Here is a 14,704-nt window from a genome sequence, read left to right on the forward strand (position 1 = left end):
ACAGGCTGTGTGGACCCTGCTCCAGTGCACGAAACGTTCCCTAGTGCGCATTGACCTACCCCCATTTCAAACAGCGCTCGGGCAAAGGCCACTAGGGGACTTTTGGTGCTTGACAGCGGGGTCCGTGGGGCCCCTTTCTGCACAGCAACCTACAGCATGGTAGATTTCCACCCCAGCTTGCCACACACTAATTTCCTGTGTGGACAAACCCCAGGAAGTTCAGATTTACCTTTAATCCTCAGCAAGAAGTGGTGAGCTCTCTGTCGACGCCGAGTGGGTGTGGGGATCAGGATCTGGTTTCCACTTCCATGCTGCTCCCCTCCGTGTCTCTTCCTCTCAGAGCTTGTCTACAGGGTGGGGTAGTGCACTCAAGAGCAATGGGATTTCTAAAGGGCACCAACGTGTGGCTTGTGAACGGGCTCGTGTAGACTCTTGCTGGCGCCCACTGAAAGGTCCTTTGTGCACGACACATTGGGACACTTTAGAATTAACACCCCGCTGTTGTGCACAAGCGCCCCATATGGACAAGCCCTCATTTGCTCTGCAAAGACATCTACCTTCTACTGCTGCGCTGGGCTGGCTCTTGATTTCTTTCTTGATGCACACACCTGTGTATATTACAAGGGACCTGCATGCCTCCTGCTCTGGAGCCTTCCGGGGTTTATAGGGGAAAGCAGCCTCACGCTGGCTCAGGCAGCTGTTGGGATCTCCGCTGAGGCTGCTGCTAATGATCCCTTTGAAAGTGCCCTCAGGAGGGAATTCAGTGCTATGGTGCTTGTTAACACAGTGTAAACACCAAGGCCATTGACGACTGAGGCCTGGTCTACACTACAGAGTTCGGTGAATGCAAGGCATTTTACGTTGACCTAACTATTGAGGCGTTTACACTTAAATTTCATTCCCGCCAATGTAACTGCCCCGCTACGCCGACTTAATAACCCCACCTCCACAAGCGGCGTAGAGTCAAGGTTGATGTAGTTAGTGTCAATGTAAACACTGCATTGCTTATGTCGACTGTAACTGGCTTTCAGGAGCCTTCCCGCAATGCCCCACACTGACGGTGCAATCCATGCACATGCTGCTGGTGAGATCATGCACCGCCGACACAAGGAGCAAAGTGCAGACACGCACAAGTGATGTAATTACTGCGGCGGCTGTATGCCGATGTCAGTTAGGTCGACTTAATTTTGTAGTGTAGACATGTCCTGAGTTAGAGAAAAATGAGTTCCTTAGGATTTGGCCTGTAGAAGTTATTCTTTGCTGACTGTCTGGGCTAGATTGCCTATTCCGGGATGAATTAACAGGAGTGTTGTATGTAAGACCTGGGAGGTAATTTTTCTGCTCTACTCGGCACTGGTGAGGCCTCAGCTGGAGTAGTGTGTCCAGTTCTGGGTGCTGCACTTTAAGAGGGATGTGGAAAAATTAGACACAGTCCAGAGGAGAGCAACAAAAATGATAAAGAGGTTTAGAAAACCTGACCTGTGAGGAAAGGTAGAAAAAATCAGGCCTATTTAGTCTAGAGAAGAGAAGGGTAGGGGGGCTGTGATAACAGGCTTCAGAGCTGTACCAGGTTGTTAGAAAGAGGGTGATGATCCATTGTTCTCCATGTGCACCAAGGGTAGGACAAGAAGGAAACTATAACAAAACATGCCGAGGAGTGGGGAGGAGCACTGTGGAATCACAGAGCAACTGTGTGGCCCAGTGGAGAAACCACTGGGTTGAGACTATTCCCAGCTCTGCGACTGGCCTGTTGGATGGAAATGGGCAACTCACCTCACCTCACCGTGCCTCAGTTTCCCATCTGTAAAATGGGGATAATGATGTCAAGCTCTTGGCGATCTGCTGATGAAAAGCACAATATAAAAACTAGGTCTTTTGATTATTACCGAGCCACAGTAGCACATCAACTGCAAACCTAGGTGAGAACGACAGCTGTCTAAACAGCCAGTAATTCCCGCCAACAAACATTGCTCCTTCTGTTTAAAAAACTAGGAAATAAAAAGTCACAAAAAACCTTTGTTAATGCAGAGTTAAGGTGCCCGGTGATAGCTAGGGCCCTTCCCAAAGGCTGAGTTCAGCAGAAGTCTGACTTCTGAGAACCAGGAAATACAGAGAGAAGATAAATGCCCACACAACCTTAACACTGCCCTATTTGTGCGAAACCCCAAAATACCCACACCACACACTCCCACTCTACCATGTCACTGCAGTGGGCAAGCACTCTCTGCCCTGGCCTTATGTTCAAACACTGATCCCACTCCCTCAACAGAATACCACACTTGTAAAGTGTAACGGCCACTTCACACCTTTTTCCAGCCCCTGAGTTGCTGAAGACAGGGGAGAGTATTGTCACACTTTTCAAGACCACCTGGCTCACTCATGCCATCCCTGATGACAGGGGAAGAAGAGCTGTGTCAAGGTTCCTCCCCGATTCTGAACTCTAGGGTACAGATGTGGGGACCTGCATGAAAACCTCCTAAGCTTACTTTTACCAGCTTAGGTTAAAACTTCCCCAAGGTACAAATTAATTGTATCCTTTGTCCTTGGACTTTTTCACTGCCACCCCCAAACTTTAACTGGGTTTACTGGGAAACATAGTTTGGACACATCTCTCCTCCCCAAATCCTCCCAACCCTTGCACCCCACTTCCTGGGAAAGGTTTGGTAAAAATCCATAGGTGACCACAGACCCAAACCCTTGGATCTGAGAGCAATGAAAAAGCATTCAGTTTTCTTACAAGAAGACTTTTAATAGAAATAGAAGTAAATAAAAGTAAAGAAATCCTCTCTGTAAAATCAGGATGGTAGATACCTTACAGGGTAATTAGATTCAAAACATAGAGAATCCCTCTAGGCAAAACCTTAAGTGACAAAAAAGACACACAGACAGGAATAGTCATTCTATTCAGCACAACTCTTTTCTCAGCCATTTAAAGAAATCATAATCTAACACATACCTAGCTAGATTACTTACTAAAAGTTCTAAGACTCCATTCCTGGTCTATCCCCGGCAAAAGCAGCGTACGGACAGACAGAGACGCTTTGTTTCTCTCCCTCCTCCCAGCTTTTGAAAGTATCTTGTCTCCTCATTGGTCATTTTGGTCAGGTGCCAGCGAGGTTACCTTTAGCTTCTTAACCCTTTACAGGTGAGAGGATTTTTCCTCTAGCCAGGAGGGATTTTAAAGGGGTTTACCCTTCCCTTTATATTTATCACAAGCTGTCAGGCTGTCTGGAGTGGCTGAAGAGCACGGGTACCATCCTCAGGGCAGACAGTTCAGAAGCAGGGCACAACCCCCACATTGGCTGTGAGTTCTAGACGTAGATTTCACCAACCAAGTATCAACTGGGAACTCCTTAAGAACTACAACCTTAACAAGGAGTCACAGACAGTCCCCTTGGGCACTCCAGTCTGTCTTGCCACCCAGGTGAGCCTGCCTTTGCAATAGATGGCCCCTTACACCAAAAATCACAATATTCAGGTTATTCCCAGTCCCAAAGGACCAGTCACTTACCCCAGGTCAACTGCACTTTAGATATTACTCCAAAGATATTCTTGTAGCCAATCCTATAGTAAACTACCTAAGGATTTATTAGCTAAGACAAACAAACATATCTATTCAGGGGACACCATCACAGGGCCTAATCACATCAGCCACACTATCAGAGGCTCGTTCACCTGCACATCTACCAACGTGATATATGCCATCATGTGCCAGCAATGCCCCTCTGCCATGTACATTGGCCAAACTGGACAGTCTCTACGTAAAAGAATAAATGGACATGAATCAGATGTCAAGAATTATAACATTCAAAAACCAGTCGGAGAACACTTCAATCTCTCTGGTCACTCGATTACAGACCTAAAAGTGGCAATTCTTCAGCAAAAAAACTTCAAAAACAGACTCCAACGAGACAGTGCTGAATTGGAATTAATTTGCAAACAGGATAAAATTAACTTAGGCTTGAATAGAGACTGGGAGTGGATGGGTCATTACACAAAGTAAAACTATTTCCCCATGTTTATTCCCCCCATTCCCCCCAGCACTGTTCCTCACATGTTCTTGTCAACTGCTGGAAATGGCCCACCTTGATTATCACTACAAAAGGTTCCCCCTCCCTCCCCGCTCTCCTGCTGGTAATAGCTCACCTTACCTGATCACTCTTGTTACAGTGTGTATGGTAACACCCCTTGTTTCATGTTCTCTCTGTATATAAAATCTCCCCACTGTATATTCCACTGCATGTATCCAGTGAAGTGAGCTGTAGCTCACAAAAGCTTATGCTCAAATAAATTTGTTAGTCTCTAAGGTGCCACAAGTACTCCTTTTCTTTCTACAAGGGAAGAGGCAATTCTTGATTTAGTCCCAAGTGGAGCACAAGATCTGGTCCAGGAGGGTGAATATATATGAACTGCTCAGTAACAGTGACCATAATGTAATTAAATATAAACATCCTTGTAGGGGAAAACCCCCACAGTAGCATTTAACCTCAAAAAAGGAGAACTACACAAAAATGAGGAGGCTAGTTAAATGAAATTAAAAGGAACAGTCACAAGGGTGAAATGCCTGCAAACTGCATGGAGATTATTTAAAAACACCATAATAGAGGCTCAAACTAAATTTACGCCCCCTCAAAAAAAAAGTAAAGAACACCAGAAAAATGGCTAACAGCAAAGTAAAAAAGGCAGTTAAAGACAAAAAAGATACCTTTTTACAAATTGGAAGTCAAATACTACTGAGGAAAATAGAAAAGAGCATAAACTCTGGCAAGGCAAGCATAGAAGTATAAGTAAGTGAGGCTAAGAAAGAATCTGAAGAACAACTAGCTAAGGACACAAAAACTAAAAGCAATTTTTTTTTAAGTACATCAGAAGCAGGAAGCCTGACAAACAGTCAGTGGGGCCACTGGACAATCAAGGTGAGAAAGGAGCACTCAAGGAAAACAAGGCCATTGCGGAGAAGCTAAACAAATTCTTTGCATCAGTCTTTACTGCAGAAGGTGTGTGGAAGCTTCCCACACCTATGCTATTCTTTTTAGGTGACAAATCTGAGGAACTCTCCCAGATTGAGATGTCAGTAGTGGAGGTTTTGGACCAAATTGATAAATTAAACAGTAATAAGTCATCAGCACCAGATGGTATTCACCCAGGAATTCTGAAGGAACTTATATGAAATTGCAGAACTACTAACTGTGGTATGTAACCTAGCACTTAAATCAATCGCTGTACCAGATGAATGGAGGATAACTAATGTAACACCGATTTTTAAAAAAGGCTTCAGAGGCAATCCTGGCAATTACAGGCTGGGAAGCCTAACTTCAGTACCAGGCAAATTGGTTGAAACTATAGTCAAGAACAGAATGATCAGACCCATAGATGAACACAACGTGTTGGGGGAAGAACCAACACAGCTTTTGTAAAGGGAAATCATGCCCCCCCAATCTATTAGAATTCTTCACGGGTGTCAACAAACATGTGGAAAAGGGTGATCCAGTGGATATAGTGTACTTGGACTGTCAGAAAGGCTTTGACAAGGTCCCTCACCAAAGGCTCTCAAACAAAGCAAGCAGAGAGGGGATAAGAGGGAAGGTCCTCCCATGGATCAGTAACTGGTTAAAAAGATAGGAAACAACGGGTAGGAATAAAAGTCAATTTTCACAATGGGGAGATGTAAATTATGGCGTCTCCCAAAGATCTGTACTGGGACCAGTGTTGCTCAACATATTCATAAATGATCCGGGAAAAGGGGTAAATAGTGAAGCGGCAACATTTGCAGATGAGAGAAAATTACTCAAGAAAGTTAAGTCCAAAGTTAAGAAGGTGCATAGGAATCTGCCCCCAGAAAAGTCTGGAGAAGCAGCTGATAAGTAATTGAGAAACTGAAGGGCAAGGTCCCTGAAAAAACAATGAGTTCTCAGAGAGAGAGAGAAAGACAGGAAGCGAGAAGGTGAGGGACAGACAGAGAGAGGATGAGTAACAAAGGAGATCTCATAAAACGGGGTGACTGGACAACAAAATGGAAGACATAATCCCAATGATGCATACAAAGTGATGGGGTCTAAATTAGCTGGTACCACTGAAGAAAGATCTTGGAGTCATTGTGGGTAGTTCCCTGAAAACATCTGCTCCACGTGCAGCGGCAGTCAAAAAAGCGAACGACGTTAGGAACCTTTAGGAAAATGGTCGATAATAAGCCAGTAAATATCTTACTGCCTCTCTATAAATCCATGGTATGCCCACACCTTGAATACTGCGTGCAGATGTGGTCGCCCACTCTCAAAAAAGAGATATTGGAATTGGAAAAGGTGCAGAGAAGGGCAACAAAAATGATGAGGGGCATGGAACAGCTTCCGTATGAGGAGAGATTAAAAAGACTGGGACTGTTCAGCTTGGAAAAGAGACGACTAAGGGGGGATAGGAGAGAGGTCTATAAAATTATGACTGGTGTGGAGGAAGTGAGTAAGGAAGTGTTATTTATCCCTTCACATAAAACAAGAACCAGGGGCCACCCAATGAAATTAATAGGCAGCAGGTTTAACACACACATACGGAAGTTCTTCTTCACACAACGCACAGTCAAGCTGTAGAACTCATTGCAAGGGGATGCTGTGAAGGCCAAAAGTATAACTGGGTTCAAAAAAGAATTAGATCAGTTTATGGAGGACAGGTCTATCCATAGCTGTTAGCCAAGATGGTCAGGGACACAACCCCCATGCTCTTGGTGTTCCTAAACCTCTGACTGTCAGAAGCTGGGACTGGATGACAGGGGATGGATCAGTCAATAATTTCCCTGTTCTGTTCATTCCCTCTGAAGCATCTGACACCGGCCACTGCCAGAGACAGGACAGTGGGCTAGATGGACCATTAGTCTGACCCAGAGTGGCCATTCTTGTGAGGTTACACTGTTTTAACAAGTAACGCAGCATCAATTCTCCTATGGAGGGAACCCAGAGGATCACCGGCAGCAGTCCCAAGGGAGATCCCAACAGCAGCGGCAAGGGCCAGGGGCTGGCTGCTTTCCCTGATAAATACTGCAAGAATCCAGAGCAGGAGACGTTAAGGGTTTGTGTGATGCCAACAATCAACCCAGGCAGCGAGAGATGCCGATCCCAGCAGCCACAGGCAGGTGTCTGCCCACACACTGGGACAAGAAGGCTGACTAACACCAGACCCAGTCACTGGCGATGGGGAGCTCGCTGCTTCATGCGAAGGTTTGAAGGTAAGTGTCACTAGCCTTGGGGCAAATCCTCAGGTCCTTGTTCATATGCAGCCCTTGCTCTGAGACACCCCCCTTGGACAGTGTCCTCACACGCTAGGAGCTCTGCCAGAGTAAGGACTTCAGAGTCGGTTTCTTTGTGGTTCACAACTAGAAAAACTGATGAATCAGAACAGAGACCCAGCTATCATCTCTGCCCTTACATATCCCTCTGTCTGTCCTTCCCTCATCCTCTTGCTTGCTGGCTGGCTGTCCCCATCTCTCTCTCCCTGACAAATCATTGTTTTCTCAGGGACCTTGGCCTTCAGATTCTCAGCTACTTATCAGCTGACTCTCCAGACTTTTCTGGGAGGCAGATACCTGTGCACCATCCCAGCCCAATCCTCAGATGCTTTATGTCTCATGCTGAGACTTGAGGGCCCTCAGCATTTCTTGGGCAGTATTGAGCACCCCACCGAAAAAGGGTGTACATTAGAAATGAACTGAATGGAGACTGGATTCCTTACAGATTAGGAAACTTTGCCCAAGCATTTACTGCTCTACCTTAATTTTTTTTCCAGAGGATGGGTACTACAGCGGTTAGGGCACCAGCCTGTGACTTAGAAGACCTGGGGTCTCTTCTCTGATCAGGCACAGCCTCTTTGTATGACCTTGGATAGTCACTCAGTCAATAATTAATATTTAACATTAATCAATAATAGCTGGCAATTCATTATAAGCAGTTTCAGTGTTTCTGGACTAGTCATTAATGGGATATGAATGAGAGGAATCTGAGTATGCATCTACTCCAAGGGGTGGTTTCATCTGTGCCTTGGGCACGGCCATTGGCAGAGTCACTTTCCCATCTGTGCTGTTGGTCATTGTCACTCCCTCATCGCAGGCACTGACCTGGTGCAATCTCATTCCTGCCCTTCTCTGGGGAAGCTCATGTGTCTGACCCTCGCCCCCATCACATTGTTAAGCTGGGGCTCAGACTACAGTGGACAAGTAACTCATCTTCAGCTCCCAGCATGATGCTGCGGGGCAAGAGCTGATGCGATCCATGGCTGTATGAACAGGGAAGCAGGGAGGGCATTTCACCTCTGTAAAGAGCACTGGTGACACCGATTCTGGAATACCATGGGCAGCGCTGGGGTGCACATTTTAAAATGGATGTTGAAAGATTGGTGAGGGAGCCGAAAAGAGCCATAAAAACGATTTTCTCCAGCTCTCAAATATCTTCCAGTGAGAGAGAGACTTATAGAGCTCGATGTGTTCAGTTTATCAACGAGGAGACAGAGGTGATTTGATCACAGTGTATCAGCACCTTCCTGGGGAGAAAACACTGGTTATCAAAGGGCTCTTTCATCGAACAGGGAAAGGCCCAGCTAGAACCAGTGGCTGGAAACTAAAGCCAGACACATTTCAATGAGAAATAAGGCACAGTTTGTTGGCAATGTGTGTGATTATCCATTGGAACAAACTACCAAGGGAAATGATGGATTCTCATCTCCTGATATGTTCAAATCAAGACTGGCTGCCTTGCTGGAAGGTACGTCTTAACCAAACAAGTTATTGAGCTCAGTGCAGGGGTAACAGGGGAAATTCTGTGGTTATTGTTAAGCAGGAGCTCAGACTGGATAATCTAATGACTCATACACTTTAAGGCCAGAAGGGCCCATCATGATCATCTAGTCTGACCTCCTGCACATCACAGGCCACAGGCCACTCATCCACCCACTCCTGTAATAGACCCCTAACCTCTGGCTGAGTTACTGAAGTCCTCAAACCATAGTTTAAAGACTTCAAGTGACAGAGAATCCACCATTTACACTAGTTTAAACTGGCAAGTGACCTGTGCCCCATGCTGCAGAGGAAGGCGAAAAACCCCCAGGGTCTCTGCCAATCTGACCTGAGGAAAAATTCCTTCCCAACCCGAAATATAGCAATCAGTTAGACCCTGAGCATGTGGGCTAAACCCACCAAGCAGATACCTGTGAAAAATTCTCTGTAGTAACTCAGAGCCCTCCCCATCTCATGCCCCATTACCAGCCACTGGAGATATTTGTTGCTATCAGTTGCAGATCGGCTACATGCTATTGTAGTCAATCTCATCATACCATTCCCTCCATAAACTTGTCAAGCTCAGTCTTGAAGCCAGTTAGGTTTTTTGCCACCACTGCTCCCCTTGGAAGGCTGTTCCAGAACTTCACTCTTGTGATGACAGGTTTCAGAGTAACAGCCGTGTTAGTCTGTATTCGCAAAAAGAAAAGGAGGACTTGTGGCACCTCAGAGACTAACCAATTTATTTGAGCATGAGCTTTCGTGAGCTACAGCTCACTTCATCGGATGCATACTGTGGAAACAGCAGAAGACATTATATACACACAGAGACCATGAAACAATACCTCCTCCCACCCCACTCTCCTGCTGGTAATAGCTTATCTAAAGTGATCATCAAGTTGGGCCATTTCCAGCACAAATCCAGGTTTTCTCACCCTCCGCCCCCCCACACACAAACTCACTCTCCTGCTGGTAATAGCCCATCCAAAGTGACCACTCTCTTCACAATGTGTATGATAATCAAGGTGGGCCAAGGAAAAAAACCTGGATTTGTGCAGGAAATGGCCCACCTTGATTATGGGAACTGCACACAGTATTCCTGATGAGGTCTCACCAGTGCCTTATATGGTGGTACTACCACTTCCCTCTCTCTACTGGAAATACCTCACCTGATGCATCCTAGACTGCATTAGTCTTTTTCACGGCCGCATCACATTAGCAGCTCATGGTCATCCTGTGATCAACCAATACACCCAGGTCTTTCTCCTCCTCTGTCGCTTCCAACTGATACGTCCCCAGTTTATAGCAAAAATTCTTGTTGTTAGTTCCTAAATGCATGACCTTGCCCTTTGCACTATTAAATTTCATCCCATTTCTAGTACTCCAGTTTTCAAGGTCATCCAGATCTTCTTATTTGATATTCTGGTCTTCCTCAGCATTGGCAATACCTCCCAACTTTGTGTCATCCGCAAATTTTATTAGCACATTCCCACTTTTTGTGCCAAGGTCAGGAATAAAAAATTTAAATAAGATTGGTCCCAAGACTGATCCTGGATGAACTCCACTAGTAACCTCCCTTCAGCCTGACAGTTCACCTTTCAGTATGACCAACTGTAGTCTCCCCTTTAACCAGTTCCTTCTTCACCTTTCAATTCTCATATTAATCCCGATCTTCTCCAATTTAACTAATAGTTTCCCATGTGGAACTGTATCAAATGCTCTACTGAAATCCAGGTAGGTTAAATCTATCGCAATTCCTTTGTCTAGAAAATCAGTTATCTTCTCAAAGAAAGAGATCAGGTTGGTCTGGCACAATTTACCTTTTGTAAAACCACGATTATTTTATCCCAATTACTGTTTACCTCTATGTCCTTAAGTACTTTCTCTTTCAAAATTTGTTCTAAGACCTTGCATACAATTGAGGTCAAATTAACAAATCTGTAGTTTCCTGGCTCACTATTTTCCCCTTTTTTAAATATAGGCAGTATATTTGCAATTCTCCAATCCTAGGATATGATCCCCAAGTTTACAGATTCATTAAATGCTTGCTATTGGGCTTGCAATTTTATGTGCCAATTCCTTTAATATTCTTGGATGGAGATTATCCAGGGACCCCGATTTAGTCCCATTAAACTGTTTGAGTTTAGCTTCCACCTCGGACGTGGTAATTTCGACTTCCATATCCTCGTTCCCATTAGCCACCCTGCCACTACCCCAAGCTCTTCATTAGCCTCATTAAAAACTGAGGCAAAGTATTTGTTTAGGTGTTAGGCCATGCCTAGATTATCTTTTATCTCCACCCTCAGTGCTTAGTGGTCCCACTTCTTTCCTTCTTTTCTTCTTATTTATATGGCTATAGAACCTTTTACTGTTCATTTTAATTTCCTTTGCAAGGTCCAACTCCCCTTGCCTTTTGGCATGTTCAGTTTATCCCAACACTTTCTGACCTCCATGAGGTAGCTTTCCTTGCTGAACCATCCCATCTTCCATTCCTTGCAGGCTTTCTGCTTTCTCTTAATCACCTGTTTGAGAAGCTTGCTCGTCTGGGCTGGTCTGCAACCCTTCCTTATGAATTTTTTCCTCTTGCTTCGGATGCCGGCTTCAGATAGCTTCTGCAACTTCTACCAAGTAATTCCAAGCCTCCTCCACATTAAGATCCTGAAGTTCTTCGCGCCAGTCCACTTCCCAAATAATTCCCTTAATTTTTTTAAGTTAGCCCTTTTGAAATCAAACACCCTAGTTGCAGATCGAGTTTTGTTTATCCTTCCATTTAGTTGAAACTCAGTTAGCTCATGATCACTCGAACCAAGGTTGTCCCCTACAACCAGTTCTTCTATGAGGTCCTCATTGCTCACCCATACCAAATCTCAAATGGCATCACCTCTTCTTGGTTCAGCAACTATTTGGCGAAGAAATCTGTCAGCAATCACATCCAGGAAAACCTGGGCCCTACTATTATTAGTTTCAGAGTGGTAGCCGTGTTGCTCTGTATCAACAAAAACAATGAGGAGTCCCTGTGGCACCTCAGAGACTACCACAGTTATTTGGGCATAAGCTTTCATGGGCTAAAACCCACTTCATCAGACGCATGGAGTGAAAAATACAGTAAGCAGAATATATAGTCTAGCACATGAAAAGATAGGAGTTGCCTTACTAAGTCGGGGGTCAGTGCAAACAAGCCAATTCAATTAAGGTGGAAGTGGCCTATTCTCAACAGTTGACAAGAAGGGGTGAATACCAAGGGAAGGAAAATTACTGTCGTCATGCCAACAAGGCCAATGCAATCAAGGTGGCCCATTTCCAACAGCTGACAAGAAGGTGTGAGTATCAGCAGAGGGAAAATTACTTTTTGTAGCACTTGTCCCCCAATCTATATGTGGGAAATCAAAGTATCCCTTAATCACACAATTCCCAGCAGTATTTGCTTCATTACAAACATTAACAAGATGTCTCTATCCATATCGGATCCTGGTGGTCTGTAGCAGACTCCAAGATTACCCTGGGAGAACCTCCAGAAGCTTTCTTCCCCAAAGTGATTTTAGCCAAAACAGACTCTGTCTTATCGATTCCATCACTTCTAATTTCTTTACAGTCTATCTCATCATTAATATACAGTGCTGCTCCACCACCTTTGCCTTTATTTCTGTCTTTCCTGAACAGCACATACCCATCAATACCTGTACTCCAGTCATGATTATTATTCTACCATGTTTCTGTTATCCCTATAATATCTGGTTTCACTTCCAGCACCAGTAGTTCTAATTAATCCCTTTTGTCACCCAGGCTCCTTGCATTGGTGTACAAACATCTTATCTGTTGCTGCTTGGCTTCGCCCACATTCCTTGCCTGATCGGGTACAGTTATTCTTCTTCCAGTGTCACCTATCCTTCCAGTGTCCCTATCTTTCCTCTTAATGTCCATTCTATGACCCACTGTGGCTCCTTTCTCCATTGCTGTATCCTTTCTGACTTGATTTTCCACCCTCTCAATCTTAGAATCAGGCGAGGAGATTACATGAGCATCTCCCCCAAGTTTCTAGTTTAAAGCTCTTTTAATCAGTTGTGCCAGCCTCCATCCCCAAATGGTCCCTTTTGGTCTTAAATCTAAGAATCAATTAATGAAAAAAGTTGGGGTATGGGGCAGAAGAGGGGCAAGTTAACTGGGTGACAGCTCTTTGGGGTTTGTGGGGAATCTCTCTGAAGTGAAAGAAGTTTCTCTGTTGTGAGAGAATATAAACCCAGCTCTCAGTTTGCAGTGGGAAGTCTTATGGAATCAAAAGATGGACATCTATCTAATTTCATGGTCCAGCCAAATCTTTCAATGTTCATTACTTTTCACGATCACAGGATGCAGCTCATGGAGAAAGGAGATGTGGAAAATCAAACAGATGTGACAGAATTCATCCTCCTGGGGCTTGGGGATCTCCCTGAACTGCAGATCCCTCTCTTTCTGGTTTTCCTAGTGATCTATATTGTGACCATGGCAGGGAACTTCCTCATCATTGCTCTAGTTGTGACTGATCAGCACCTTCACACCCCCATGTACTTCTTCCTGGGGAACTTGTCCTGCTTGGAGACCTGCTACACTTCTGCCTTCCTGCCCAGGATGCTGGCCAGTCTCCTGACTGGGGACAGAACCATTTCTGTGGGGGGCTGCAAGACACAGTTTTTTTTCTTTTGTTTTCTAGCAACTACAGAGTGTTATCTCCTGGCAGTGATGTCTTATGATCGATATTTAGCCATATGCAAACCACTGCACTATGGAACCTGTATGAATGGCAAGTTGTGCCTCCAGCTAGCAGCTGGTTGTTGGATAAGTGGATTTCTACCTTGTACAATAGTGATGTGTTTTATGTCACAATTAATTTTCTGTGGCCCCAGTGTAATGGAGCATTTCTTTTGTGATCTCACCCCAATGCTAAAGCTCTCCTGCAGTGACACGAGCCAGATTATGCTGGTTCTTTACATATTTTCCTTCCCAGATGCAGTTTCCCCATTTCTATTAACCTTGACATCCTATGTTTGTATCGTTAGCACCATCCTGAGAATCCCTTCCACCACCGGGAGGCAAAAGGCCTTTTCCACTTGCTTCTCTCACCTCATCGTGGTAACACTTTTCTATGGGACCATAATGATTGTCTACACGCTACCGAAATCCAGCAACCTGAGAGCCCTGAACAAAGTGTTCTCTGTCTGCTACACAGTCCTGACTCCCCTGGCCAATCCCCTCATCTACAGCCTGAGAAACAGAGAGGTCAAGGAGGCCCTGAGAAAAGCTGTCAGGAAATGTCTGGCCCTCACAAAGAAGTCAGACTAGTTGAATGAAATGAGGATCAATCAATCTGGTTTCTATTGTGAAAGAAGGAGGGTCTAAGTGGGCCCTGATACAGAAATGCAGTATACAAGAGGTGTGTGTGCTTGCACACACACACATATATATAAATTTAAGAGTGATACAGATGGTTGGAATTTTGCAGGGGGAGGAGGGGAGAGAAGATTTTGACTTTTCATCAAAATAACTGAAACCTGAAAAATGAAAAAAAAATAGCTTTTTGGCAACTGACATCTGAAAACCTTCAGACGGAAACTGTAAAAAATAAAAATAAAAAAAAAGTCATGCACTGTTGTGGCTGTGGCCCAGAATATTACAAGCTGTGACCCTCTGTACCTCAAAATAGCACCCTGGACCCCCCTATTCACCACTGGGATAGGGGGATGCTGTGTTTGGTACAAAGTGTGCCTTGGGAGGGATCATTTGAGAGGTCTGGATCTGCTGAACATTAGCATCCTGTTGAACTGTGGGTACTATCGTTGTATGTGATGTTATGAAGTATTGCTAAATGTGTTACTGAAATATAGTGAGGTTGGGAGATGGCCACAGCTGGCCTTTCAGTAACAACAAAGGGGCACCCATTGCTGGCCAGACAGGCGTTGATGGCCCATCAAGAAG

At 44.8% G+C, this 14,704-nt stretch overlaps 1 protein-coding gene across 1 annotated transcript; it reads left to right on the forward strand.

Annotated features, from left to right (window-relative positions):
* The first annotated feature begins 13,054 nt into the window (after nt 1-13,054).
* On the forward strand, nt 13,055-14,496 carry LOC141998237 (olfactory receptor 5B21-like). The gene has a single exon (XM_074970927.1). The coding sequence runs from the start codon at nt 13,055-13,057 to the stop codon at nt 14,069-14,071; it is 1,017 nt and encodes a 338-aa protein (XP_074827028.1). The 3' UTR covers nt 14,072-14,496.
* The last annotated feature ends 208 nt before the right edge of the window (nt 14,497-14,704 follow it).

The sequence above is a fragment of the Natator depressus genome, chromosome 14, assembly GCF_965152275.1.
Source record: "Natator depressus isolate rNatDep1 chromosome 14, rNatDep2.hap1, whole genome shotgun sequence".
NCBI classification, from domain to species: Eukaryota; Metazoa; Chordata; order Testudines; family Cheloniidae; genus Natator; species Natator depressus.